Source organism: Corapipo altera, unplaced genomic scaffold, assembly GCF_003945725.1.
Source record: "Corapipo altera isolate COAL_440 unplaced genomic scaffold, ASM394572v1 61162, whole genome shotgun sequence".
Taxonomy (NCBI): Eukaryota; Metazoa; Chordata; class Aves; order Passeriformes; family Pipridae; genus Corapipo; species Corapipo altera.
Genome location: NW_020885857.1, coordinates 1 through 626, shown reverse-complemented (window position 1 = coordinate 626; position 626 = coordinate 1). Strand labels below are relative to the sequence as shown.

The 626-nt window shown below is 58.8% G+C and overlaps 1 protein-coding gene across 1 annotated transcript in view; it reads right to left on the bottom strand.

The window, feature by feature from the left end:
- The window catches only part of ZC3HC1 (zinc finger C3HC-type containing 1), a gene marked incomplete at its 5' end in the record, with an annotated part of 6,879 nt that extends 6,258 nt beyond the window's left edge, over nt 1–621 (bottom strand). Inside the window, one exon of the mRNA XM_027632005.1 lies at nt 284–621. Within this exon, the coding sequence (XP_027487806.1) occupies nt 284–621 (338 nt within the window). The remainder of the gene's footprint in view (nt 1–283) is intronic.
- Between the last annotated feature and the right edge of the window lie 5 nt (nt 622–626).

Below are 626 nucleotides of genomic sequence, written 5' to 3'. Positions count from 1 at the left end.
AAAAAGAGGGAAAATAGTGGAAATAGGAAAATAAGGGAAGCAGGAGTGTAGTGAAAAACAGGGAAAACGGGGAAATAAGGGAAGCAGGAATGTGGCGAAAAATAGGGAAAACAAGGAGAGAGCAGGAAACAGGAACAAAGCGGGAAAAAGGGAAGCAAGAGAGGGGTGGAAAAGAGGGAAAACGGGAAAAGGGTGAAACGAGGGAGCGAACAATTCCCGCGAGGAACATCCCGGTCCCGCCGGGGGGATTCCCGGATTCCCAGATTCCCGCGGCCCCGCCCACCTGCAATTCCAGCCGCAGAGCGCCAGGATGGAGGCGGGAACCGCGTGTCCCTGCGGGCTTTCCATGGAAAACTTCCCGGGGGGCTTCTCCCCTTCCCGGCCGGATTCCAGCTCGTCCTGGATGAGCTCCAGGAGGCGGCGGATCCGCTCCTCCGACAGCGCCTGCGGAGCACGCGGAGGGAATTCCAGGGATTCGCTCCCACGGAGTGGAGGGAAAGCCCCTTCCCAATCCCTGGAAGCGCGGCTTCCAACGCCCCCAGTGCTGCTTAACCGGGAAAAGGGATGGATTCCTCCTGCCCCGTGTCCCTCTGGAGCCCCATCCCAGGATTTCTGTTCTGGTTAAC